This window comes from Alligator sinensis, unplaced genomic scaffold (genome assembly GCF_000455745.1).
Source record: "Alligator sinensis unplaced genomic scaffold, ASM45574v1 scaffold171_1, whole genome shotgun sequence".
Taxonomy (NCBI): Eukaryota; Metazoa; Chordata; order Crocodylia; family Alligatoridae; genus Alligator; species Alligator sinensis.
This window is the reverse complement of record NW_005842552.1, coordinates 521,745-547,429: the sequence shown is the minus strand read 5'-3', so window position 1 is coordinate 547,429 and position 25,685 is coordinate 521,745. Positions and strand designations below refer to the sequence as shown.

The following is a 25,685-nucleotide window of genomic DNA, read 5'->3' as shown; positions in this document are numbered from 1 at the left end:
GCCCCCCCCCCATCGTATAATTGGTGGGGACTTCCACCTACCAAGTTAATCTAGTTAAGGGAACTGATTACAAATGTCTGGTGAAATTTTGTACAAGTTTTGAGTATTAGGGATTATTTCTGAGTATTGAACCACTTTTATAAATGCTGAGTTTAATGCAAGATCTTACATTATCTTGGAAAATAAGATCCTAAATCATACAGTTTTTAGCATTTTAGCCCTTGTCTGCTCAGCAGTAGCTGAGCAGACATGTTGGCACCTTAAACTACACATTTAATACCTTGCATTACATATGTGGACACTTACATCCTGTTTCTTTTTGATAATTTTTTCTTCCTTTTCATTAACTCGTGCTTCTAAAAACTGGGTCTCGACTCCCAATATCTTCAGTATTTTTAAAGTTATTTATAGGACAGTTTTTAAAAACAAGGGGCTTGTTTTCATTTGGAGGAGACTGAGGGGAGATGTCTTGAGGTTACTGCAAAGAGGGAGGTTTTATAAAGTGCAGTTATGGAGCAATTGGCTTAAACAGTGCTAAGGGAGGTTTCGGTTAGGATAGTCAAGCACTAAAATGGATTAGCCAGGGACATTGTGGAATCGCCATCACTGGAGGGTTTTTAAGAGCAAGTGAAACAAATTTGTCAAGAATGCTTCAGTGTATGTTTGATACTCCCTTTAGCAGGTGGATGGAATAGCTGGTTTCCTGGGGTCCCTTCAACACTATTTTCTATGTTTCTGTGATTATCTTAAGTGTGGTTTTAATATTCTACATCAATCAAAGGATTGAGACTCATCTACTGTGTCACCTCCCTTTTAATGCGTTTTCCACTGGATTTGTTCAGATGCTACAGTTTTCTGAATACTACGTGTATTGTTCCACTGTCTCTCTCGTGGGATATTTTGGCCTTGCATTTGCTGTTTGAACACGCACTTTAATTGTAGTGGCTGTGTCAGCCCTCATTTAGCTATTACAATTCACAATTACCTGTAATACAAGTTACTTTTATACAAACTGAAATGTATTGATGAAACTTCAGCAACTCTAGCTGAAAATATCTATATATTTAGTTACTTCACAGGCTTTTGGTTTGGTTACTATATATTGAAGTTTGTGGAAACTCGGTGTATTTTGGTGATACTGATCTTTTTAGCTTAATATCTAGCCTGTAGAGTTCTATTAAGCCAAGTTTCCCTGTAGTCCATTTAGGTTTTGAGGGCAGCCAAGCAGGTTGGTAGACCTCTTGGTATCTTATAAGCGTAAAATGACTAAAGAGCATCCTAACTTGCTTGTTGCACTCCCTTCATATTGAACTTAATCTTGACCCGAAGGAACTTATTTTGTCTGAAACCAGATGCCTATGCTTCAACCTTCCTCCAGGAAATTACAAAACTGTAACAGTCTATTTATGGTAGCTTCCTTTGTACTGCGAGTAACCCTGCAGAAGCTGAGATTAAGCTATCTCTGATTTGTTTTTATATCGCCATGGTCATAAAGAGATGGTACTAGTGAAATTGAAAGAACGGGAAGGGAGAAGGACTAAGTAGATGCTGGCTTTTCTTGGCTTCCCCCATTACAACAGTGAGAGTTTTTTTCTTTACATGGAAAAAAATGTTATACCGTGTTAAGATCCTAAAATTACCTGTGAATCAGGGAAACTTCAAGTACATTCAACCAGTCATTATGACAAAATACACTTTAAAAAAAATTCTAGTCCACTGCTTGTTCATATAAGAGTTCCCTTTGGCCCTTATTCAAATACCTAGTACTTCAAGAGATAAATGTTAATGTTTTCTAAATGTAGCTTTCTTCTTCCCCATATTTGGATTTTTTTCATAATAGATTAGTAAACCTCTGAACCTTGTGATTTGCCATGACTCTCCATTTTAAACCACAACCTTCTGAGTAAGTTTCTCAGTTAGATTACATTTTTACTTCGGGAGTGAGTCGAGACCCATGTAAACATTATCTTTCTCAAGAAGGAAGTGGAATTAAAGCTGTTCTAGCACCCGCTAATGTAGGATGCAACCAGACTTCCTGTTTGAGGGGAAATCCTAATTTACTCTTCCTTGTAAACTGAAGGTGGATCAGCTTACCACATAGTAACCTTTTGACTTGTAAACACTGTGTTCCTTTGGTTGGACTGCTTCTTGCTTGTAGAAATGATTACCCTGGGGTATAGTGGTAACTTAACTTTAACTGTAAACTTTGTTTCCATTGGATGTCCTGAACTATTAGTAACCCTCTCCTACCAAATGTTACCTTTCTTGTGTAGTTTTACTAGTGCTAAAAAAAAATCTGTCCTATTTTTTTAGAAAAATATTTAGACTCTTGCCCTCTTTACATCTTCTAGGACACCTATACAATTTATTTAGCGTAATTGGTTAATCAACTTATTCTACTTAAGAGAGAACATTTTAATTTCTCACAGCCCAATTAAAAAGCAATTGCTGGAATAGTTCCAAACTAAGATTCACACTTTGTCATAGTTACATTGACATGCAGCTTTAATCAAAGACTAGATATCAACTTAATTAAAATACTGCCTTTTGGCAATAATAAACAGCGTTATCCAAACTGAAAGTACTGTAATATGCATTGCAACAACTTAAGTTATTGGAAGAAATGTATACAGGCCTTACTATACCATTTTTGAGTATCCTACTACTGGAAAATGCTCTACTCTGGCTGTGTAATTGGTACTGGTTAGGGAAAAGGGAAAATGAATTACTTTTCCAACTTGTACATACACTTCACTTGATTACAATATTTATGATACAGGAGAGAGCTGCTGTCTTAGACTTCATATACTTGGGGAAACCCCCTAGCAACACCTATCTGCACCTTTTCATTGTTTGAATTAAATGCCTTGTCCCTGAAAATAGACTGAATGCAGAGGTATTAATCCCTACAGTTTGATAAGAGTTTGCAACAGAAGTAGAAAATGCAGTTGTGGGAGGTGTCCCATTCATGTGACTAAATGTGAAAGACCCAGCACTTAGTTTTAAGTAAGTCATTTGTATTAATGTGCAGCAGCCTGAGGGTTGGTTTGTTGTTTGTGTTTTTAATTTGCAGTGAACCAGGTTTCCCTATTTCTGCATTCTTCCCCCTTCCCCACCAAGATAGCTTCAGATGTTAGCCCCATTCTTTTACTGCATTTCTCAAGGGGTGCTGATAATGGGACATGGAGATTTACATGAATGAATGTAGCTTTACTACTAATATTCTTCTTCCACTAAGCAGTGGTGTACAGATCCTCAAAAGTGATGGTCTAACTTCTGTTTAACTTGCTGAGTTTTTGCATGTCACATGTTGTTTTTATTAGTACAGCTCTATTTAGGCTACTACTTAGACTGTAGGTTTTGCGTTGTTTTATAAATATCAGGGTAATATTGTAATATGTGTAATAGAAAAATTTCTAATTTCAGGGTATCTTAAAGCTTATTCAATGCCAGTGTTTAAACGCACAGTTTTAATTGAATTAAATACCATTTTTAAAGACCATCTGAGCTAGGGACAAGATTTATCCTGCATATTGGTGGTGATCTTAGGTGGCATACCTGGGTGGTTTTTTTTGGGGTTTTTTTTTTTTTTTTGGAGATCCTAAGCTATAGTTACTTTTTCAGAGAGCGCATCTAGAAAACAAGGATTCAAAAGTCAGACTTCAGTTTTTAAGTATTTCCTATGGAGCAAGCAGCTAGTTCACTTGCAGATTTTCTGAACCCTATGAGTGCATGCTTACAGACAACATAATCTAAAGGATAATTGTTTATTAAGAAACAAGTGAAAAGACATTAAACCACAGTCTTTTTAAATTAACTAAATGTTTTAATTGCTTTTTATTTTTGTCTCTTTCAAATGTGCATGACTACTTTTGTTTCAAATAAAGACCCTAGAATAAGCAATTGAAAAACAGTGGGAACATAATAGACTAAATCTGTAGAAAGAGTTCTTAAAATAACGCTGAGAAAATTGACATGATAGCTGCATCTTTGACCACCCCCAGGTCTTGAAATATATGTAGTACTCGAAAATGAATTGGCTAATCTCTTGCAAACCATCTTCACAGGAAAAAAATACAAGTATGCCTCTTTATCTGGTAGAAGAGACTGCAATTTTCACTTCAATTGATTGAACTTTTTATATAACCCATCATTTTTAATTAATGTGAAGCATGTTTATATCTAATTGTGTAAAGACCAGATTTGTTGTAAAAAGACAAGTGCATATGTGCACTGTTTAAAATATATTGTGATGTTTTGGGAGAGAATTTCTTATGTGCCTGGTGAGTTGCAATAAAGATGTGGTACAATTTGCCCACTACAAGTAGTATGCCAGCTCCCCCCCCCCCCCCCCCCCCCCCTCCCCCAATAATACCACTTAAATATTTTGTTACATGTTGAACAATCAACTTTGTTTAAATAATGAATGGTAAATGTAACACTGAATACCTGTATTGCAGATAATTAAGCATCATGTTGCTAACGTTTACTGTGCACTTACATCTTAGGTGTCATTATGGTTGGCAAGGACAGTTCTGTGATGAGTGTGTCCGTTACCCAGGCTGTGCTCATGGGAGCTGTAACGAACCATGGCAATGTAATTGTGAAACCAACTGGGGTGGTCTGCTGTGTAACAAAGGTACTTAACATTAATTTACAGGAAAAATTAAGAAAATTGCATAATTAACTGGTAACTTGTTAACAACTGTTTTGTTTTTTTTTGGTTTGTTTTTTTTTGCAAGTATGTAATTATTTGCATACATCTGTTACTAACTCTTTTTATGGCAGACGGTTGCTTAAACATCATGAGTAACAGAAGTTTTAAGGGAAGGGGTTTGGAATGATGCATTCACCCTTTTACTTTTGCAGTTGTCTCTTGTTCATCCCCGTGCTTATTTCTTGGAGAGCCATGAGTTGACAGGTTAGCTAGTGATTGATGGCTTGAAATTAAATTGGATTAAAAGGAGAGGGGTGGGGAGACATAATGTTACTCAAGTCTGACTAGGTACAAGAACAGTGACTTTGGGATTTGTTTCGCTTATCAACTGACATGTTTCTTTTATCTTCTTTAATCTAGATTTAAACTACTGTGGAAACCATCACCCCTGCTTGAATGGTGGAACCTGTATGAATACAGAACCAGATGAATATCGCTGTGCTTGCCCAGACGGTTACTCTGGAAAGAATTGTGAAATTGGTACTAATGACCATAGCATGCATCTACTTGAATTTGAACTGCTTGTCAAAGATTTGGAGCACTCTGGGTCATATTCTGTAGGAAAAAATCAGCAGGCGATTTTAGAGATCCACCTCAAAACCCCCAACCTATTTTACAAAAAGGAGGAGCTTTTGAGCAGTAACACTGCAAGTGGTCACTCCCAGATTCTGTCTTCCTCCTGGGAAGCAAAAAGAGGCTCTCTCTAGAGCAGTGGATCCCAACCTTTTTTTTTTTTTTTTCCTTTCCATGCCCTACTGCTGGGAGCTCCCAGCACATGGCGTGGCTCGTCCTTTCTGTGCAGCTCCAGTGGCATTGCCCCCGTGACCCTCGCTTGGGCCATGACCCAGGGTTGGGAATCGCTGCTTTAGAGGGAAGAGCATCCATGTTTCTGTTAGCCTTCCTGCTGTCTCCCCTCTTAGGGTGTTTAATTCAAAGACTATTGATTAGTAAGAGAAAATCTTCCACTAAATTCAATAGGATTTGGTTTAGGCCTCGATTGCGTCTCCTAACATTCCCTCCGTCCAAGAATTAAATCGTGCTATTTGCTTCTAGGAAGTCAGTATAGGCACAACTTTTTTTCTCCTACCACTTTCTCCCCATCTTCCACTGTTGCTTAAAGGTGTGGCAGGCTTTTGTTGGAGTCACTGCCACCCCTCATAACTAAAGTAACATAGGACATTACCTGGAGAGGCATTCTGACTTTCTTTGAAGAGAAAGACAGGCCCAAGGGAGCATTTGTAGTTTATTTCGGGCAAGAATTCCCATTAACCTTCATTCTAATGAAAAGTAATTGCACACTTCTTACAAAACAGTAGAACAATTTGGTTTAACATCATGTTGAGTGAGTACCACTTTTGGATATGGAGATTTAGTGCTGCTATGGAATAATCCTAAATCTAGTTCAGACTAGACAATTTAGTTAAAAGCTCTGTTCCTCTAAGTTGAGGAGACTTTTTTTCAAAGGTAATTCTGTTGTAACCCTCTGACTGCAGTCTAACTGCTATGTGCTCATGCAGCACAGCACTGAAAATCTCTTCCTTTTCCCCACAGTTAGTATCATGCTGTATCTTTATCTTTTGGTTTCTTGACACTCTTCACACTTGAAACTGTGTTTTCATTTGGTATTGCTTTGACTCTTCTGGCAACATCTCTACATTTTTGTCTCCTCCCTGTGCTCTTACCCTTTGCCCCTTTTTACATCTTGCTCAGTTTGTCACTTTCTCCCACTGCACACATGCAGTATTTCATGTATTTCACCACCTCAATTTCTGTGCATCCTCATCCATTGCAGTTGGTCTGCATTTAACTGTCAGCTGGGTATTTTATACTGCTCTTCCATTTGCTATACCTGTGTCTGATCACAGAACAATGTTTACATTTTTAAGGTGTCCTGAGCCTTTGTCAGACAGGGCAGCCTATAAATCTAATACATGCATAAACACAGCACCTCTGAACTTTCAGATCTGCTGCTTTGGAGTCATCAGGGATGCAGGTAGAGGAAATGATGTCTCCTGTGCTTTCACCTTAGCACTTCCCTTCTCTCCCTCCTACTTGTTAGTTCATCCATGTGAATATTAGATGGCAAGCTTGTTAGGTTATAGGTTTGTTCCTGCCATAGTGCTGTATGGGCCTCTGATTTGGTAGACTAAATCCAGAATTAGCTGCACCTAGCATTTGCTTTAGCTGCACTTGTGCAATAAGTTATAATATTTTCCACTTTGTTAAGAAATGTAGGTAAAATTTCTAGTTCTTTAGGTAAGGGCTCAAAATGCATGTCACTTTCAGTACTGTGATTTTTTTGATTTTTTTTTTTAAGCTATAATTGCTATAGATTTAGGGTTTTGTGAACTGTTGTAGTTGAATCACTTCTTTTTCCTACGAGAACCTGACTTGCAGGAACAATTAATCTAATACAAGACATCGGTAAGCCCTTTGTAGGACAGACTGAAAGCCAGTTGCCAGTGATAATTGGAAAAGTTTCCCGGCTAAATGTTAAATACCTAAGACATCCAATTTCTGTAAAACTTAACTTAAATCTTCCAAAGCAATGCAGTGCCTTTCTCCATTGGTTAGATACGCAGAGCTAGTTCTGCTGTTCTTTTCCAAAGAACAGCAGCAGAGTGAAGCTACAATGTAGGTTAAAGCCTACTCACTTGAACTTGGGGTTTTCAGAATGCTATACACAGCATTGGTAATATTAGAGCAATGCTGTATCTGTGATTAATCTGGGAATTGAGAGGCAAGGATTTTTTTGTGGGGTGTTATCTTTTACTGGACCAACTACATGGGTGGGATAAAGTTAGACAAGCTTTTGAATGCAAGGTGTTCCTCATCAGGTTTGGCTGCTAAGTGAATTTTAGGAAAGGAAGGCACTGGAGCAGCTCAGAGGTTGACCTGGCAGTAGAAGCTGTACATATGGGGAGAGGAATTAGGTGATCAGAAACAACCTCTCACTGCAAGAATGTTCTGACATGTTGGATAGTCTGCCCCTTGCTTTTTAGTAGATGCATGAATTGGACAGGCTTATATGTAAGATGGTACCGCCTGAGCAGAATCCTGGATCATTTTCTTAAAAGAAATCTAGCATGCTTCTCATCTCAGCAGCTAAGAAAGGGAGAACACAAGTTTCTCATCATTGCAAGCATCCCACTCATTTTTATGCTGCTAGCGAGTTAGAACTAAATAAAAGATACCTATTGAAAAAATTAATCAAACCATAGTTGGTGGTTGAATAGGTAAGACAATATTGAGGAAGACTTTCTTTTTTTTCACCTTTTTAGCGGAGCATGCTTGTGTATCTAATCCCTGTGCTAATGGTGGGATCTGCCATGAAATCTCATCTGGCTTCAAATGCCACTGTCCACCAGGGTGGAGCGGACCAACATGTGCTGTTGGTAGGTACAAACTGCTGTTGATCTTGACACATCGGGTTGAAAGGTTTGATAGGTGGATTTTCTCTGATGAATATGCCATGCAGTGAGGTGGATAGATACTAAACCATATGTCTTTTGTGTAGTGGTTATATGTTGGAGACTTTGCCACTATCCCTGTGATGTTATTCTAAGTGGTTTTGAAATATAAGAACACACTGAAAGAAACAAATTTGATGCAATATAGCTGGGGTGTCAGATTTGTCTGGGGTCCCAGGCTGAATCTGAACAGCAGGGTTCTTTATGGGCCAAATCTAGCCAGGGCCCATAAAGAATCTGCCAGCTGAAGTGAGGGTCTGTGAGTGGGGACAGGCATCTGGAGGAGACGGTGACTCTGGGGAAAAGGTCTGGGGGTGGTGGTAGCAAGCCAGGCTCATTGCTTATGTCCCTGCTGGCATGGGCAGAGGGCCCTGAATGCCACAGCAGGCTGTCCCCCACAAGTTCCAGTATCCTCACTGGAAGCCAGATGGGTCAGATGAAGTGACTCCATGTGTGGCCTACATGTTCAATACCCCTGCAACTTCTTCAACCTTTTAGTTTTAAACCATGATGCTTGCTTCATATAACACAGCATGTGGTGTATATACCACCTGAAATTTTATTTTGAATACACAAATTAATCATTTCAGTATCACAATAGATTTTATTAGGTAAGGGCTGTTTAATTTTTCAAAGAAAATTAGCAATTTATCATTTTAAAATGGTACAATTTGGACAACCAATTAGCGACAATTTAAATCCCCTACTATAGCACACGTTCCGTTTAGACAAGTCTGTGTGTGGGGTGTCTCTGTAGCCACCGTTGTCTTATTTAAATAATTACTGTGGCCAGGGTCTACTAGTTCTTTTGCCCGTGGAAAGATTTGGGCTGCCTGCATTCCCATCTGTCTGCATTGATCTGCTTTATCTTTAGGCCAAAGGCTGTATTTTTTTTTTTTTCTTCCTTGTTTGTATTGGGCTCAATACAAAGGTGTTCTGATCCAGAACTAGGAATTTGAAATATGATAGCAATATAAATCGCTTAAGAGGAGTGCCTTCGAATTTGCTGATGAATTCAGTGAATCTTTTGGCTTTAAGTGGACAGTGAGATCATTGTGAACTTCAGAAAACAAGATGTACACAGTAGTGTACAGTTGTCCAACTGTGTTAAACAAATGGCAGGATCCACGTCCTAGAGAGTTTCCAGCTTTTATTAAGGAGAAGCTGGAACAATACAGAGCAACAGACTACAAAAATGGAACAGTGGGTTGCTGTGTCTGGACCCATGACCTATGCCATCCTGACAAAAATTCCCAAACTGTTTTCCACATCTAAGTAGAAACGGGTAGATATTTTCCAGGCAGTACAGAGGATTTAGTCACAACTCTCCCTACAGATGCCTGAAAATCTTTCCTTACTTTCCAAAATTACCTGAGAGACCACTTTTACTTCACAGATATTGATGAATGCGCATCTAACCCTTGTGCTCGTGGGGGGACCTGTATTGATCGTGTTAATGGGTTTGAGTGCATCTGTCCACAGCAGTGGATCGGAGCAACCTGTCAGCTTGGTGAGTAATTGCTTTTTGTGGCTGCTGAAGACAGTTCGACACTTTGCACTTAATCCTTTTTCCAAAGAAGTACTTGTATTTAGCTGTATTGTACCCTGATAGATATCTGAGTAAAGCTGTAACCCATGAGGCATTGGCTGATGGAGTCTTACCTCCTGTTAAATACTTATAAAAATTAAACTTTGGGAAAAGGAGGGGAAAAAAAGCACCTTTTTTAAGCTTTTGAGCGTAGACCTATATACAGTTAGCTCTGCTAGGATGCCTGTACTATTCTGTTTCAAAATACAGTAATGGTGACGGTGGCTTCTATTTAATGGTGGCAATGGCTGATATTGTAATGAGGATGACAGAAATTAGGGCTTTTCCCTAACTAACATGATCTGTTAAGTTTTGGGTAAGGGAGAATTGATGCAACTTGCATGTGACAGACTGTGAACGAATGTGCATTGAGATGCTGCAGTGTATTTAAACCGGCTTAGTGTCAGACATAAGTAAAATACTGAAATAGTTTCTGGTAACTGATACTTGCATTGCATGGAAGCTTTGCTTGGTGCAAGGGAAATCTGTTTCTGGGTTTGTTCTTTATTCTCTCCTTTCTTTTATCTTGTTTCACAGATGCTAATGAGTGTGAGGGGAAACCTTGTCTTAATGCTTACTCTTGCAAAAATCTCATTGGTGGATATTACTGTGACTGCATTCCAGGATGGAAAGGAGTAAATTGTCATATCAGTTAGTATTTCTTTAGTGTGTGTGAGTGTATGTGTGGTGGTGTGTGTGTGTGTATATTGACTACAGGATAGACTGCTTTAAAAAGATTGCATCATAAATAATGATTGTGTAGTTCTTAATGAGGAAAACCTTTTTTTAAGTCTATATCTAGTTTTCCTAACTTTCAGTAAAGTAAATTGGAACTACCGTTTACAGCACCATTTATGGATATAGTTGGTGCTAAATGGCTGATTTGGGCAGAAAGCATTGGTATTCAGTTGTGAAATTAGGCTAAAACTGGGTAGGAGGAGTGGGGAGGGAGTATATGTATAGCATAATGGAACTTTTTTGGTTCATTCTGCAGAAGTGTTGTTCAGAATCTGAAAAAAAAAAAAAAACAACTTGTGTACTGAATTGTGTACTTCAAAATGTTGCAGCTTTGGTGTGTGAGATAATAAATAGTGAAAGTGAATTGGTGCTTATTTTGTTCAGACAGATCTTACACATGAATACTTTTTGTAAGGTACCTATAAATTGCACTGTACCTGAGCATCTTACCAAAATACTGCCCTTTTAAAAAGAAACGAGTGTCACTAGTATTACTACTTCTATTCTAGATCCTTACCTTAGACTCAGAGTCAAACTTCTACTGTAAGTGCTAATGATTGTACTTACTTTTTTCCACAGATATTAATGACTGTCATGGACAATGTCAACATGGAGGTACTTGTAAGGTAACTTTTTTGTAAAATTAATCACATAGGCATTTGTAAATAGAAAAAAGCACTGAATGTAAACCCTTAAGCAAGAATTCTTGTCAATTCAGTACAACACAATAATCTGCCAAGTAGATGAACAAGAAGATGAGGTGGGGAGAGACTAAAACTGCTTTTGTAATGCTTTTTGTGTGTAGGTTTCTTTTTGTAATTAATGAAACAAAAATCTGTTGGGTGTTGCATCTACTGTATTTTATGGTGTATAAGTCAAGTTTGAAGCCCAATTTTAAGTCTTTAAAATTCAACTGCGTACACTGAGCGGCACTGTGCTTAGTGTTTGCCTGGTGTGGTCCAGGCAGTTCCACTCGTAGGGGATGGGGCTGTGCCAGCCAAGCCCAGTGCTGCTCGCAGAAGGCAGGGATGGGGTGGGCTCGGAGCTTAGTTGGTGTAGCCCCCATTTCCTATGAGCGGGGCTGCCTAGGCCACACCAGTGCTACTCGCAAGGGATGGGGCTGCACCAGCCAAGCGCCAAGCCCAGTGCTGCTTGCAGGAGATGAGTCCGAGCGCAGCCCTGTCCTCTGCCAGTGGCACCAGTCTTACTGCTCAGCAGTGCCATTCACCGCAGATGGGGCCAGGCTCGACTGGTGCAGCCCCATCCCGTGAGCCCAGCACCACGCCTATGGGATGGGACTGTGCCAGCCGAATGCTGAACCCAGAGCCACCTGCATGGAATAGAACTGGGCTCACGCTGGGCTGGAAAGATGCCGCTCACTGGGGATGGGGACAGGCTTGGTGCTCAGCTGGCGTGGCCCCACCCCCTGTGAGCAGTACCAGGCTCGCAGGGGATGGGGCTACGCCAGCTGAGTACCAAGCCTGGCCCTGTCTACTGTGAGCGGCGCTGCTGAGTCCGGTGCTGCTCGTAGGACGGGCCTGGGCTCAGCGCTTAGCAGCACCACTCACAGCGGACTGGGCTGGGCTGGGCTGGGCTGTTGGCTGGTGTGGCCCAGGCATTGCCACTCAGGGGATAGGGCCATGCCAGCTGAGTGCTAAGCCCAGCCCCGACTTGTACGTTGTGCCTATGAAAACCCTAACTTTGCATCAGAAAACCAGGGGTCAACCTATACACCGTGAAATACAGTACTTAAAAATACAATATATAAAATTGTCAATTTGAAAGCCCCAAACCTTTTCCCCCTCAAAACAAAAACCTTTCCTTACAATTTTTCCTCCCCCTTTTTTCTCCTCTAGGATGAGGTGAATGGCTACCACTGCTTATGCCCTCGTGGTTTCATAGGAAAAAACTGTGAGATAGAGATAAATGAATGTGCAAGCAATCCATGTCAAAACGGAGCACGTTGTGAAGACCTGGTTAATGGATTCCATTGTCTTTGTCCGCAGGGCTTCTCAGGAGTTTTCTGTGAGGTGAGGGCTATGTTGAAATTGCTGTAAGAGCTTTGATGGATTGAGTTCTGGAAAGAAACACATCTCAGGTTTAAATTAGAGCAACCCAAGGCTAGAGCATTACAGATTAATGCAGCTGTTATGTGATACACCACGTGAATAAGCAAATTTGTTGTACAGTAGTATCATAGTGACTGTAGCATGTAAAGATGTGGACTAATGTGTAGAACTGTAAAGGATTAAGCATACACATAGGATCTTTAAGTGTATTTAAGATTACGAAGTGTTCCATAAGACTTTTTAAGACTGCAGATATTTCTGCAATGATTTGAAACAACTCTATAAACAATTTTTAAAATAATAATTTTTTCCTGCATTTCTTTTTGCAGACCCATGTTCTTTTGATAGACTAAAATGTGTTAGGCATGTTCCTAGCACATGCTTATTTGAGAATAATCTCATTAACTTCAGTGAAACTTCATAAAGATACTCATGTGTCATGAGTGTTGGCACAGGCAAGGCCTTTAATTTGATATCGTAGTAGTAGTATCACTTCTCGGCCTTTTGTAGGCTAAGATCAAGTAGATCAAGTGTAGCACTGTGGCTTGCTTAGAACAGGTTTTGGTGCTTAAATACAAAAGTATTTACAAGTTTTAAAATCGCTTCTGAGAATTTGGTTGTTTGTTTGTTTTTTCTAAGGAGGATGTGCAATCCTTTTCACACTACACTGAAAATGATTTCCCATCAACATATAGTACCTTTTTGTTTTTTCAGGCAATTACCAGAATTTGCAGTCATTACACAGTTAGTATCACTAGTGTAGCAACATTGGCCAGTGCTAGTAAACTAGAATTTAGGAAAGGGACTGTTTCAAAATTCTGCATAGACAAAGGTAGAAGACATCTTCATTCCTATTTCCAAGGTATGTTTGCTGTACAACAATATTCTGGTTTTGTTTGAAACTTAAAAATGAGCTGCAGGTAATGGCCACAGGTTACTTAAACTGATAAAATTACTCTTGGCTCAGATGTTGTTTGTACATGGGTATCACCATTTAAATGCTGTGCCCTTGGCTGGTTTCTTGAATAGTGCACAATTAGTTTTAGCAAATTTGTTGAATAATAGGGTGAGCTGGCAGACCGTGTGCAGGAAATCATCTTCCACCGATTCCAGATGCTACCGTACCAGCTTGTATTGGGAAATATACAATAATGGAAAGAAATGAATGGAAACTTCTAATAGAAGAGATCTGGGCATATTTCTCAATTTGTTTTTTAATCTTCATGAACTGCTTTTCAAAATAACTGAAAAATAATTTGCCAAAAGTATTCTCATAATCTAATTTGAATTGAATCCTGCTTTGAATTCAACCGCATGCCTACATTATTTGAAATCTTATTTTCTGGATAAAGTTTTTTTTTGCTCCTTTTTTATTATAGAGTTATTTTTCAGACTATTTAAACTGTTTCATTAAATGACAGGCATAGATTGAAAAATCTGTACTGAATTTAACAAAAATCTCCCCTTTTCACAGGAGAACAGTAAAACGGATTAGTATTTTACAACTTTTCTTAAAGGAAAACTACCCTTGAGAATAGCAGTTTATAGGAAGGATATCACTATGTAACAAGCAAAGGCTGGTTTAAACAAATGCAGTAGACATCAAACTCTCTTAATAAGCTGAATTGTTTCCTTAAAAGGATGTTTCTGTAAATGTTTCCATGTGCATTTTTGTGTTTTAAGTTCAGTTTTGAACTCGAATAGTCATAACAGATTAACATTCAAAAAAGAGTTTAAATTACCTTGCTTAAATGTGCATGTTCATAGTATTAGTAAGGAAAATTCTTACTGTCACTAGGGATGGGAGGAGAGAGAAGCAGCTGTAGAGGGATTTTAAAGGCTCAAGGAAATGGTGCCAAACAACTGCACACATAAGTGTACTGTGTGAGAAATCTGTAAATATTAGATTTGCATTCTGTTACTTGGTACGTGAATGTACCCATAGTAGAGAGCGGATCAGGAAAGATCCTAGCTTAGTCACTGTAAACTTCATTAATTTCTTGCGCTTCTAGCTTTTTGACACAACTAAGCTATTGCAAAAATGTCCTTTAGTAAGTCTTGTAAGGAATTTCCCAGCAAGTACCTCTGCTACTACTGTAAACTAAAATAACTTCACAGTTTGGATTCAAATTGCAGAATGGAATGCAATATAGGTGTGTTAATACTTGAATTTCCCAATAAAATAACATCATCTGTCTCTATAGCAACATAGATAATGCTGCTTACAGAGAAATTGAAATGCTTGTGACAATTACTCTCTCTTCTTTGCAGATGGATATTGATTTCTGTGAACCTAACCCTTGCCAGAATGGGGCTAAATGCTATGATCTAGGAGGAGATTATTACTGTGCCTGTCCCGATGACTATGATGGAAAGAACTGTTCTCACCTTAAGGACCATTGCAAGAACAATTCTTGTAAAGGTATCTGCTGTCCTCCAGAAATGTACTTAGTGTAACAGCAGTGTAGTATTAAATGGCAGCATAATACAGAGGATAGTAGTGACTGGAAATACCATGACTTGAACTTGAACCAGGGCTGTCCAGCTGGCAGGGGGACCCCCCCCCCTCCCCTTCCACCATCCCTTTCCTGCCCCCACCCCAGAAAGTAGGACAGCACAACACAGTGGTCAGTGCCAGGAGAGCCCACAGTCTTGGGTGCCCGAGTAGTGTGATGCAGTGATGGGACTTATGGTCAGGGAGCAGAGCGAGTCAGGGCACCTAGGTGCCCAGTGCAGCAGTGAGGCACAGGGAGCAGCAGTGTGGATTGTAGCAGGAAGGGTTGGGAGGGGTGACCTGGGCATCTGGTCCCGTCCCGTCCCGTCCTGAGCCCATGATCCCTGCTCATGTGGCTCCCAGCCACTTAGAAGTTCTACAGTCCTGTCTCGAACCATGCAAAATGTAGTTGAGTTGGGAAACATGTTTGTAGTATGTGTTACTTGTAAGGCAATGGAGGATAAATTTCACTTAATTTGCAAATTCTTAGATTATAATAAAATGTCTTGCCATATAAAAAGTGCACTTATTACCAAGATTAAAAAGCCATGGTCATGGTTGACATTTTAACTAATCATATTTCACTGAATCCAAGACCACTTTTAAATTTAAGATGACCCCCCAATAGTTACATTCCATATGTGAAAAGTTATAAATTTAAAATCTAATTTTGGAGTGGTCATCTTAAATTTGCTTCCTTCCTCTTCCCCATCCCATGTGGCAGTGAAAGTAGCTTGGTGGGGAGGGGGCAGGCAGGCTGGCCCCCAACTGCAATTCACTGTGCAGGCACCTGTTCTCCCCTGGGTGCCTGCCTCCTCTCCACCTCATGCCATTGCCACTTGCCTCATGCAGTGGCTGTGGCTCCAGTGTGGGCCACAGAGAACATGGTGGCTCTGGTGTCAGCAGCTGCATCCCTGGCTAGAACCAAAGCTGGAGCCGCAGCAGCTCCCGTACTACTGAGCAGTCTTCCCTGCATTCATAGTCCCTGTTTAATACTTTCCTTCCCCCCAGGCACTGAAGAAAGTTTCCTTCTTCCCACACCATGTAGTTCCCCTGCACTTTCCTGGCCACACTGCATGGTCTCCCCCATGTCCCCTACCATACTCAAATCCAAGAAGTACCTCATCTTGGATTCCAGTAAATACAGTATGTATAGTTAAAGATATTAAAAGTAATCTTTCCCTCCTGCTTTTTTTTTTTATTATTATTCTTAGTAATTGACAGCTGTACAATAGAAGTCTTCACAAATGCTACTCGGGAAGGCATCCGTTTCATTTCCTCTAATGTTTGTGGGCCTCATGGACAGTGCATTAGTCAACCAGGAGGAAATTTTACTTGTGCCTGTGAGAGGGGTTTTACTGGAACCTACTGTCATGAAAGTAAGTAAAACCCCTTCAAAAAAAAACCTCGACTTCACGGCATAGATTTACCAGGCCACAACAAAATCTCAAAAAAATTACATCGGGGACTATGATGGTGGGGGGAGGCGTTGCCCTTTATCTTTGGTGTTGCTTAAAAAAGTTCAGTTTTTCCTTTGTGAAAAAGTTGGTGATTTCAATCTGGATATTAGTGAGAGAGTATTTTCAGCACAGTTGGGACTTCCCTTGGTAATTCTTTCACAGGAAGCTATGGAGATAAAACCTGGACCAAGAAGTTTCAAAATACCTATCATTAAAGCATTGCAGGAAAGCTTGCACTGCTGTCACTAGTGTCCCTAACAGTTGGGTGCATGACTACTTTTAATTTTTAAAACAAGTTCTGTGCTCCTGTTTATTGTAGAGAGATGGAGGATGTGTTTTCAGAGCTGTCTGGCACACCTTCGTGAGGATAAAGCTCCATCGTTAACCTGGAACTGTCATTAGTGTTCTTGCAGGATGGAAACTGTCCAATTATAATTGTTGATATTTTTCCCTAGATATCAATGATTGTCTTGGAAACCCTTGCAAAAATGGTGGAACATGCATTGATGAAGTTGATTCATTTAGGTGTTTCTGTGCAAGCGGCTGGGAAGGAGAGTTGTGTGACACAAGTGGGTACTACCAAGAATTTCTATATTTAAACATTATAGCTTTGTGAAAACAGTACAAGGCGCTTGGTCTGTGATTAACATCATTAGAGTAGGGTTTTTCGTTCTGTTCCATAGAACCCTAACATTATCATTTCCAAGGTGCTCACTAATTTAAATGTGACTGTAATGTCGTCTTTGCAGTATTGTGTTTTTGATTAAACACTGCTTAAAAATTATCACTATACTAGTTAAAAGATAGAAACACTTGTCTTTGGGACAATCTAGTAATGTGCAATGATCGCTGTAACAAAAGTAACTTGATCAGTCTGTATATCACTGGTTTGTTTTTCCCCCTCCCCCCAATCCTAATCAAAGGAAATATGGGTTAATGATAAATCAGGTGGGATGTTTTTATAATTGTCTTGCATGATGGAGATTAAAGAATGCTGTAGGTTAGTCTGCATTGCAGAGATGTTTTCTTCAGTTGAACTCTAAGAAAGAATTATAAATAATCCCACTGGAACCTTCAGAAGTACAGTTAAAATACAATCCAAAGTATGCCAGCCAGAGATTGGCTAGCCTTTTATTTTTCATTAGTGTCCTGGATAATATAATATCAGAGCCGCCATACCTAGCCAGGGACTTAAGTTTCAGAGAGGGGATATCACTAGTAAGAATCTGTTGCATTATCTAGATACCGAGTGCCTGCATAGAATAAATGGAATTAAATAGATGGCAAAAGTAAGCTAGAAGCACAATTTATATGATGTAGAGTTTAGAATCCAACGTTGTAATTTAGTGCATATCGTTAACTATAGGATACAAAGTTTATCTCGATTTCATTTAAGGGTTGCGGGGAAGGGCCTTCACTTCCTTGGTGAAAGGGGCGTGTGTTCCTACTGCATTTATCTGAAAACTTTCAGAACTTAATAAGCAAAGATTTACGCCTGATCAATACTCAGATGAATTATCTCAAAAGAAAATTCAGGGTTCTGCAGGAAGTGGTATTCCTGTTTTCCCTCTGTATTTCCCCCTCCCTCTCCCCTGCATGAAAACCGTTTTTAAAACTTGAGTTTAGGACTTGCTAGTATACACCGCCAGTGCCATCCTTAAGATAAGGAGGTAAGATATGAAGAGGTCCTGAATCCATCAGCAATTACCTATTGATTTAGGAAGAGTTTTGGGTGATTTTTTTAAGGTGATGGTCTTGACTGAGGTTTCTATCAAGTCAATATGTTGTAACTACCAAAACCTTGGTTCCTGTTTCAGCTGGAAAAAATCCTCCTCTCCTATTCTAGAAAACTCCCATACAGTGTCAAGTTACTTGCTAGCTTTTACATCACTCTTTTAAAAATTAGACAGGCCAAAAAACTTAATTTAATGTAGGTACTGAACACCTCCTAGGTCTTGGTTACAGCTTCTTGATTGGCCCTTATGGGGTTTATCTAAAGCCCACTGAAGTTGAGATCTATGCAAGAAAGTGTGCACTATGGCTGTTCACATTATACCTACTTTGGGAGTAAGTGCCAGGATATTAGTTTTATTACCTTTCCCAAGTGTTTCAAATCCGATAGAGCATCTAAGGCTTCTTTGATTCAGAGTCTTCTATACTAAATGTTTTTATTTTTATGCCATCTTTGCCATTGAAGCCTGGAGTTTTCTTAACAGCCAGTACAATCAAGAGCATTTCCTGTCTCTCTCTGGAGGCAACATTTTTAATTTTCTGCAAAGAAGATTTAAAAAAATAAATCAAAATTCATCCATCTTTAACCAGAATATTTTGTTGACTGTTCACATTTTTACAGATTTTAATGACTGTTTCCCAAATACATGTCACCATGGAGGCCAATGTATTGATCTGGTGAACGACTTTTATTGTGAATGTAAGAATGGCTGGAAAGGCAAAACTTGCCATTCGCGTAAGTATTTTTCATGTTGAGCAATTGTTATGTACGTGCTTGTTTTCCTTATTCCTCAAAACTGCCAGTTTTCTGATGAGCATTTAAGAGCTCAGCCGTAGAGGAATCGATTCCATTTTCTTAATCATTTTCCCCAAACTTCCTGTGACAACTGAACCCATTTGGAACACCCGTGCAGAACACTGGGCTTTTTGAATTAAGAGACTTTGAAAGAAAATTGGCAATAAGTACCACCTATTTGATATTACTTCGATATCAGAATAAATATAACTTTTTTCTCTTTTGTTCAATAGCTGTGTTTATTCAATTAAGAGAGTTTTCTTTATTTTGTTAGGGACGCTCTTAAGCTATAGCTAAACATTCTGCAGTAACTTTTCAAGTAAATATTTTCATACCTTTGTTAACTTTCATTCATTCAGTATGTGCTTATTTGTTTTACTGCAACCTCTAGGTGAATATCAGTGTGATGCAAATACTTGTAGCAATGGGGGAACATGTTATGATGATGGAGACACTTTTCGATGTTCATGTCCCCCAGAATGGAAAGGAAGTACTTGCAACATCGGTGAGTGTTTAGTTCATTCAGTGATGTACATTAGACAAAAATGGTCTGTAGAATCTTTTTTTCTGGATATTGCTCAGATGATTGGTAAATGGATGGGGAGGGACCTTTCCACTAATTGGCCATTTCAGATCTTTCCTATCAGCTAGTCAGAAGTCCATCATAAGGATCTCTCCATCACGCACTACAGAGAGATACAGGAAAGGTAGAATGGTCACATGGAGCTTGTTCTTCTCAGGTGGAGCTAGTATGCATTGAACTTGCTTTTGAGGAGGAAATGGGGGTTGTACATGTTCTGTAAACAAATTTTAAACAGTTTCCATGGCTCTATTTCCATTGTATACATGGACCCTAAACTTTCTTTAGGGATTTCAGGACAAAAAGGGGATGCCAACAACCTACTTCTAGTTCAACTTGATTCTGATTATTTTTTTTTCTTTTAAGATTGTCAGATACGATCATGGTTTTTAACCACATAACAGAATTTTAAATTATAGCTCATAGCTTTAATACTAGTGTTTACTATGCCATCTTTTTGTAGACTGAAACTTAGTGGCATGGGACCAGCATAATGTAAAGATAGGCATTTAATCAGATAAAAATATCCAGTTCTTCCTAGTTATAGTACATTTTGAAATGGATATTAAACTCCACACATTGAGGCTTAAATTAAATTGACTTTTCAGTTAGGATGAGACCTCAAGTGACTGAGAAATTGTTACATATCCTTTTACTTCTGCAGTCTTTAAAGGTTTCTCCAAATCTTGTGACACTGGTCGTCGGCTCAACAAAATTGGGATTGAGGCAATTAAACAATTCCTAACTGCAAAGTGATAGGAGGATTGGTATCTAAATTATTTTTATTGTATTTTGACATTCTTCTTTTTTTTTTAAATCAAAGCTAAAAACAGCAGCTGTATTCCTAACCCTTGCATGAATGGTGGAACTTGTGTTGGCAGTGGTGATTCCTTTTCTTGCATCTGCAAAGAAGGATGGGAAGGACGTACATGCACACAGAGTAAGACTTCATTTTTTTTTTTTCTCCTTTGCATTTCTAGGAGTGTCTGGTACAGAGCTGTTAACTAAACCAAAGCAAGTCCTTAACATTTGTGTTGCAACATACATGAATCATTCGGGGTGGGAGGGGATGGGGGAAGACAAAGCTTGTCCAATGAACGAAGAGCTTGTTTGTTTTGCACCTAATGTTTGCCAATATAACTTCAACTTCCTGTGCAGAAATGATCTTTGGAAGTTTATCCTCTAAACTTTATGATGATCTTTTCTCTAAAAAAAAATATTTTTAAATTAGTTGCATGTTAAAAAGGAGAATGAACTCACTTCTGTCAGAAGTGGTAAAATGGTTCACTTTTATTCTTGACATGAACATTTCACTAGTTTCGTGACATACTTTTATGATGATTTGTTTAGGTGGGGCAAAGTTGGAGTTTGCGTTTCTTCAAGACACAACTTGTAGAAAATATTACATCTGGACTGCATTATTTGTTGTTTTTTTTTTAATTTAAAAAAATCCACTCTGAAATTACCTTTTTTTTTTTAAATAACTTGTGTCTTGCTCAAGTTGTTTAAAGTTCTGCATACTAGTGTGATAAATACTGATTTCTAAATTATTTACTTTTAATGAGAAGTTTGTTAAATGCAGTAAAAAAACATTTTAAAAAGCCAGTTGCATACATACAGAATGAGAAGCCAAAGGAGTAATGCTCCTTGAAAAAGCTCTTAGAAGCTGATTGAACGAGCAACAAACAATTCTATCATTATCACAGTCTTACTAGTTGTCCTTCAGCCTTAAAGACTGAAATGTTGTCTCTCACTTAGCTAGGTCACAAGTGTTCAAATGTCACTAAATTAAATGGCCAGATGCAGTGTTTTTGCATTAGTCTGTTATTTTTTGTGCAAAGTTAATATTAGACCATTTTTCTGTCATCTTCTGGAATTTTAACTAAAACATCTCTTGAAAAAATAGTGTTGTTTTAATATATTGATACCAATATTACAATTTGATGACAGCAGAATAATATTCATTGTGTTATGCTTTCTTCTGTCTTGCTGTAGACTTTTTAGACATGTGTTGTATTATATTTAAGACTTAACCAAAATAGCTCATTTTACTCTTTCCATTACAGATACCAACGATTGCAACCCCCATCCATGGTAAGTACTGAAAAAGCTTTTCCTCTCATTTGTTTCCACAATAGTTGAACATAATAAACAAATTCTCTTATAAAGGGTAAACATGCAATACTTTAAAAAAAAAAAAAAAAAAAGAACCTTTTCTTGTTGTAGGATTTTTTTAATAGTAGTCTTGAATTCACTAGCTGAAATTAATTTCTGTTAATATGTTTAAGCTAGAAATATTTGATCCCATCAAAGAATAGTTATAACAATCTGATTTTAGCTGCGAATGATCAGAAAACTTTAAAATTAAGAGAAAATATTCATTAAATAAACAATGTAGCCTGTCAGATTGCAAAGTACTTAAACAGAAGAATTAAAGAAATATGTTTAGATATTATTCAAATTAAAATCAAATATGGATCCTGTATCTTCTGAAATGTCTTAGTGGAATTTCAAGAGTTATTGCCCGTTCTTGCACTGAAAGTACAGGTTTCTTTCCCTGTTTTCTAATATGTATTTTACTATTCCCATAACCACTTGTTTTCTGTGAAATTGACATCTTAAAACACAGACATTCAGATTAGAGCAAACTTCCTATCAAATTTTTCATATGATCTATTTCTGACCCCAAATCTATATTTTGTACAGGGAAAGAATTCCTCTAAACAGCGGCAGAAAGCTTAATTAACAAAGGTTTAATTGGAGAGGCTGACAAAATAATGCAGATGGCTTATTAAGTTGTATATTATGAATTAGCAAGAACTTTTAATTCTGTATTGTTCAATAGTGAGAAAATGCCATGAATAGGAACAATAGAAATTTGCATTTGAACAGGCTGTTCTATGAAAGACCTAAGGTTTTTGCTTATCTTTGGGCTTGCGAATCTACCCTGAGAACAGTCATTGTAACGGTAGGTTTATTATTTTTACAGTTACAATGGAGGCATCTGTGTAGATGGTGTGAATTGGTTTCGATGTGAATGTGCACCCGGGTTTGCTGGTCCTGACTGCAGAATTAGTAAGTACCTGCATGGGTGAAGGACTGAGAGGTCATGCCATCACGACCCAAAAATCTTTGTTGTAGCCACCCTTTGACCTTTGATGTATTAAGCTTAGGTCAGCTGTACCCCAAATAATGAACAGAAGCTAACTGAATTATTCATAGACACTGATCCTCACCTTGCAAATAAAGGGATCTTTTGTTTGGGACAGAAGCCCTTTCTTCATTTGATAAATGCAACTAAAATGACTTGGCTTAAATTGTACTCAAAAGCTCTATTGCAGGATTTTATGTAGAAATTGTTTGGAAGTTCCAGGACACTAGCTTTCTAGCTGTAGAACTGTTCAGATTTTTCTTTTCTTTAAAAAAAAAAAAAAAAATGCTGTTTTTAGCAGAAATAACATTGGTGTTTCTCAGTGGAGTCTTATTTTATGTAATTAAAAATTACATGGCTAAGTGAAACAAAAATATCGTGGGTAGAGTGCTGTCACAGGAGTAACACGTGGAATGTGTGGGCTTATGTTAATGACTGTTTACGGCTGTTTTCCAAAACTGACCGTGAGATCTGTAAAATGAAACTTCTTATTTTCTATGAGGCTATGGTGGATCCTTACACCATATTTATAGTTAACTTAAATTTTTGCAATGTGTAACCTACTGGGTCTGTTCTTTACTTCTGGTGGCATTAACACGTGGAAAGAAACTAGACTGATTAATGTCACTGCATCATTTTATGATTGACTGAATTCTTATAATTAAAGTAGACTTACATTAAATATAGCCAAGTGAATTTGCTGCTTCAGGCTAGAATTCAGGTATCTGCCTTAGTGAGTCCATATTAGACAGCTGTAACTGCTGAGACAAAGCAGGTGCGGTAGATGCAATTAAAAGAACTTTGCACAGGTCTGAAGTAAACATTGGAAGTGATGATGGCAGATCTTGATGTGGGATTGCTTGCGATTTTAAAACACTGCTTATGTTTAAACTTTTGCCACTGTGTCTTGCTGACTTTTATTTATTCCCCCCCCCCCCCCAGATATTGATGAGTGTCAGTCCTCTCCTTGTGCATATGGTTCTACTTGCATAGATGAAATAAATGGATACAGGTGCACTTGTCCTCCTGGAAGAGTCGGTTCTAGATGCCAAGAAGGTAATACCTTAATAGTCCTAATTTAAAAAAAAAAAAAAAAAAAAAAAAGAACCAGTTTAACTTTTAATAACAAGTACAGTGTGGATGTCCAATGGTGGCTTTCTAGAAAAATGAAATTATATCATTTTGATTTAGGGCTGTACTTAATTATTAGTGTTTCAGAAATGAACCTTTTTTTTTTTTTTTTTCTTTAAGTGATTGGTTTTGGAAAATCTTGCTGGCTTAAAGGAACATCATTTCCTCATGGCAGCAGATGGGACCAAGAATGTAACAACTGCCACTGTTTAGATGGCCATATTGACTGCACCAAGGTAATGATTTGACCTATTTAAGTTTTCTACTGAAATGCTTTTTATTCTAGCTAAACTGGACCCACAGTTTTTTCTTTAGAGATGGCTGCATCATATTGTGACTACTTAAAATATAGCAAATCCTTTGAGCTTCTTGTAAAATATTCCAATGAAATTAGCAGACTGTTTGCCAATTTTTTCAAACTAGGATGTGCAAGAGAATACACAGCATGCTCAGTGGGTGAAATTTTGTCCTAAGCATCGGTCTTTAGTAGGGTAATATAGCACAGATCTTGTGACAGTTACCTTTGTGGTCATTCATCTTTTCTATGTGGTGTAGATGATGGTAACCGTGTATGATAAATGCATCTTTACTGTGTCACTGCCCACTAACCAGTTTCTCTCCTTATTCCATCTAATGTTCTAAACATCTGAGCTGATTCCCAGCAGTTATCAATAAAATACAGTGCTTGCATCTATTACTGTACAGTCCAACTCTGGTACTGATGCAGCCTGACTGGAGATGGAGTTGTATGAAAAATAATACCAGCATTATTCACCACCACTAGGTCATCCTTGATTTTTTTGCAACATTACAAGTGATCTAAAAGACTTAAGTACAGACAGTCAAGAAGCCTGAGGCAGAATCGATTTCAGTCTTTGCAGGATAGTCTAAGCTGCATGTATTGAACTGATAAGCAAGTGAACAGACATTCACTTTTGATTCTAGAAATGCAGCCACATGCCTGCAGTTGTCCGGGCCAGAAGATAGTGGGCACTGGAGCACGTCTTCCTGCTCAGCTGGAACAGACAGTTTGGGCAAAAGCTAGCCCACCAACCTTGCAAGGGGGACTTTGTCGGGGAGGTACAGAACATCCTAAGATGCTGGGGGACTGAGTTAACTTGAACCTGGAGGAGATCTGGGGCAGAAGTTCGATAAACTGATTTAACCTAAATCAGTAAAGTCTGATGCCCCATCCATCCAGGTTTATCTTAAACTGGTTTTGGCCATTTTGAACGTAGTTTATATGCACTAAACTTTTGTTTGAACTGATTTCTGATCACTTAAAGCAGTTTATGTGAAATTTCTGTCCCTAGCCAAAGTGACCTAGAAAGTCTATGATGTGCCTAAAATATCTGAAGCTTGATTATGATGTTCTGGTGAAGGACTAGGGGTAGGTGAAGGTGGACTAGGGGTATAATGCAGATGAAGTACTCTAAAACTATATTACAAATATCTTGTTTCTCATGGCTTTTTCATACACGGTGGAATAAGATTTGATTTTACTGACTAGATTAGATTCACAAAAGCAATGCACATGTTCCTAGAGGAATAGGCATCATATGAATGTAACCCTTCTAAACACCTTCCATAAAACATAGATGCTCTTGGAATTAGGTAGCAAGGCAATAACTGTATTTCTAGACTAGAGCACTCTTTCGCTGGGAATGGGAATGAAGTGGGTTTGCGTAAACAAGCTGAATATTCACCTAGGTATCACTTCCTATCCTGATATTGGTAGAGTGTCTTGTTGGGATCATGTC

At 38.4% G+C, this 25,685-nt stretch overlaps 1 protein-coding gene across 1 annotated transcript in view; it reads left to right on the top strand.

Moving 5' to 3' along the window:
- Nucleotides 1–25,685, top strand: part of JAG2 (jagged 2) — a 97,823-nt gene that overhangs the window by 62,800 nt on the left and 9,338 nt on the right. The window contains exons 5-21 of the mRNA XM_006032171.3: nucleotides 4,509–4,639; nucleotides 5,078–5,197; nucleotides 7,999–8,112; nucleotides 9,584–9,697; nucleotides 10,313–10,426; nucleotides 11,093–11,139; nucleotides 12,370–12,543; nucleotides 14,854–15,004; nucleotides 16,291–16,455; nucleotides 16,992–17,105; nucleotides 18,890–19,003; nucleotides 19,455–19,568; nucleotides 20,467–20,583; nucleotides 21,710–21,737; nucleotides 22,633–22,718; nucleotides 23,737–23,850; nucleotides 24,046–24,161. Of these exons, the coding sequence (XP_006032233.1) occupies nucleotides 4,509–4,639; nucleotides 5,078–5,197; nucleotides 7,999–8,112; nucleotides 9,584–9,697; nucleotides 10,313–10,426; nucleotides 11,093–11,139; nucleotides 12,370–12,543; nucleotides 14,854–15,004; nucleotides 16,291–16,455; nucleotides 16,992–17,105; nucleotides 18,890–19,003; nucleotides 19,455–19,568; nucleotides 20,467–20,583; nucleotides 21,710–21,737; nucleotides 22,633–22,718; nucleotides 23,737–23,850; nucleotides 24,046–24,161 (1,933 nt within the window). The remainder of the gene's footprint in view (nucleotides 1–4,508; nucleotides 4,640–5,077; nucleotides 5,198–7,998; nucleotides 8,113–9,583; nucleotides 9,698–10,312; nucleotides 10,427–11,092; nucleotides 11,140–12,369; nucleotides 12,544–14,853; nucleotides 15,005–16,290; nucleotides 16,456–16,991; nucleotides 17,106–18,889; nucleotides 19,004–19,454; nucleotides 19,569–20,466; nucleotides 20,584–21,709; nucleotides 21,738–22,632; nucleotides 22,719–23,736; nucleotides 23,851–24,045; nucleotides 24,162–25,685) is intronic.